Source organism: Hipposideros armiger, unplaced genomic scaffold (assembly GCF_001890085.2).
Source record: "Hipposideros armiger isolate ML-2016 unplaced genomic scaffold, ASM189008v1 scaffold_315, whole genome shotgun sequence".
NCBI classification, from domain to species: domain Eukaryota; kingdom Metazoa; phylum Chordata; class Mammalia; order Chiroptera; family Hipposideridae; genus Hipposideros; species Hipposideros armiger.
Window position 1 is genome coordinate 661261 of NW_017731665.1, and position 2661 is coordinate 663921.

At 53.0% G+C, this 2661-nt stretch overlaps 1 protein-coding gene across 2 annotated transcripts in view; it reads right to left on the bottom strand.

Annotated features, from left to right (window-relative positions):
- CORO7 (coronin 7) overlaps window positions 1-2661 on the bottom strand; it is a 71965-nt gene that overhangs the window by 43335 nt on the left and 25969 nt on the right. For both annotated transcript variants that reach the window (XM_019660277.1, XM_019660275.1), the window contains exon 7: window positions 1603-1653. In XM_019660277.1, the coding sequence (XP_019515822.1) occupies window positions 1603-1653 (51 nt within the window). The remainder of the gene's footprint in view (window positions 1-1602; window positions 1654-2661) is intronic.

Here is a 2661-nt window from a genome sequence, read left to right on the forward strand (position 1 = left end):
AGGGGGAGGGGGGAGGAGGGAAAGGAAGAAAACGTTCAGGCTGGTGGAACTGGCAATGCCCAGTTGAGGCAGAAATGGGGGTACCATGCACTGTGCCTCAAGAGCCTGGATAGGAGAGGGTGACCTGAGAAAACTGGGGGGACAGGGCCTCAGCCTCCCTCCTTCATGCTGAGACTGGACCCCCTTTCCAGGCAAAGGCTTGGAGGTTAGCCATAGAAGCTACATGAGGCCCCTGCTCACACCCACTCTGCCCTGAGACTCAGAGTCAGCTACGCCCCTAGCCACAGGAAGCATGGCCTGGGCCGGTAGGTGGAGGAAGTGCTAAAACCACTTCTGCCCAGTTTGGTTCACCTGTCAGGACGGGGCCTCCTTCTGGTCTTTAGCCCAGAAGTGGAACTGACTGGATTGTTTTGAGCAAAGGTGCAACTGGCTGAGAGGGAGATTTTGTGTGTGTGTGTGTGTGTTGAGGGGGGTGGGGAATGGCCCTGGCTACTGCTGGTTGGATTGAAGCTGGTGGATTACTCTTGGCCCTGGGTGGGGAAACAAGTCCTAGAAATGGAGACTGGGGCATCTGTGATGGGCTTGGGGCTTTGCTGGGGAGCTCTTCCTCTGAGCTGGCAGCAGGACCCTGATCTTCACCTTCCTCAGGGAAGAAGGCTCCTCAGCTTCTAGAAAAATCTTTTTAAAAATGTAAATCCGCTCCTCTCTCTTTCTGCTTAAAACTCTCCAATGGCTTCTCACAGCACAGGTGACAGGCCCTTCACCACGGGCCTTGCTCCGCTCCCCTTCCCTGTGCCCCTCATTCCTGGAACAAGCCCATCCTACCTCTGGCCATCTGTGTGTGTCCCCTTTGCACCACTCAGGCTTCAGCTCCAAGCCAGTTCCTTAGGGAAGCACTAAACTGCTCCAACAAGAGAAGCCCCCCAAGCAATTACCCAGTGTGTCCATCTCGTTCACCACAGAACATTCTGTGCCTGACACTAAGCTGCTGCTGTCGAGTGAATGACTCCCCTGTGGCTCAATGCCTGTAGCATGAACCCGGAGCCCAGACTGCCCGCTCCAAGGGCCACACACTCCCGTGCAAAATCACAGACAAAAACAAGCATGCTCAGTGCCTGGGTCCCACAGATCTGGCAGGTCCCCAGCACGGACCACAGACCTCAGGCACAGACTAAGGGTCTGCCTGCTGAAACTAGAGGGGTGCAGAGGGCGGGGGCTGTGTCGTTTGGCTCCTCCATGACTAGCCTAGCCTCTGTTGATCGTGCCAGGAAGGGTGGGTGGGGATGAGGGTCTCAAAGAAGAAGAGGAAGTTGGAATCTCAAATTAGCTTCCTGAAGCCACGGGATCCCTCAATCAAAGGCCTGTGGGCAGCCTGGCTGCACCCCACCCTGTGATCAAAGCCAGACCCTCCCAGGACCCAGAACACACTTCCCAGAAAGAGCTGGAGCCCACCTCTTAGGTGACACTCCCACACACCCACAGGGCCTCGGTCAGGGGCATGGGTGTGGCAGAATCCGTCTGCCAGGAGGCTGAGCCTGCCCCCACTTGCACCTGTTGGAGCTGCTGGAGCCTCAATCCAGCCCCAATGCCCACACAACTCACCTGGGAGGCCTCGGGCTTTGCTCTGGGGTCATAGATCCGCAGCTGCTTGTCCTAGAAAAGCAGGAGGAAACAAGAGCACAATTAGGGCAGGCAGGGTCCCTGGGAGCCAGCCTGTCTCCCCAACTCCCAGGCTCTGATGGTCCCACCCGGCAATACACAGGGTTGGCACACACACCATGAGACCCCTCCCAGCCTGGATCTTCCTCCTCATTGTAGGGGTCAGGCCCCCTTTCCTGTCCCAATCATCCACAACAGAGAACTCACTGACAAGAGTTCCCATCTCCTGAGCACCTCTTATGTGCCAGGCATGTTACATATAGAATCTCTCCCCATCTTTCCAATCACCTTATAAGGTGGTGCTATCACCATGACCCCTTCACAGATGGAGAAACTAAAGCCCAGAGGCAAACTCTAGGCTACTGGCTGCTCCACGTGTGTCTGGCCCTATGTTCAGCCCAGCCCAGGGGGATTCTCGGAACAACATCATTTCTACATTTAAAAAACTTGGTGTCTAACTAGAACGATGAGCTTACACATCCTAATCATCACTCAGCACACAGCTCCCGATTCAGATTACCCAAGGGGGCAATAGGAACAGACAAAAAAGAAAAAAAAATGCCCATACCTTGTATAAGGACTTTATATCTGTGGAATAGTGTGTGTGTGTGTGTGTGTGTGTGTGTGTACACGAATGTACGTGCATAAAGAACTGGGAGAGAGAGGCTGAAGAATCTGTACCCATTATTTACAGGCTTGGCCATGATAAATTGTTACGTGCTAAAAGGAAGATGCAGAATAACATAGGTTGGTGTGATCCTACTGTGGTAAAAATGAACCAAAATCCATATTTGTCTAACCACGTTCCTATAGGTTTTGCAAGTTTGCTGAGCAAGGAGAAAGGTGTTGACCAGCACAAGTCATGTGTTTTTTGTTTTTTGTTTTTGTTTTAAAGATTTTTATTGGAGAATTGGGGGATGGGAACAGCGCTGGGGAATTGGGGGAAGGGGAACAGACAAGTTGCTGTCCTTTGGTTCTTCAGTCTAGTTGTGGAGGACGTTG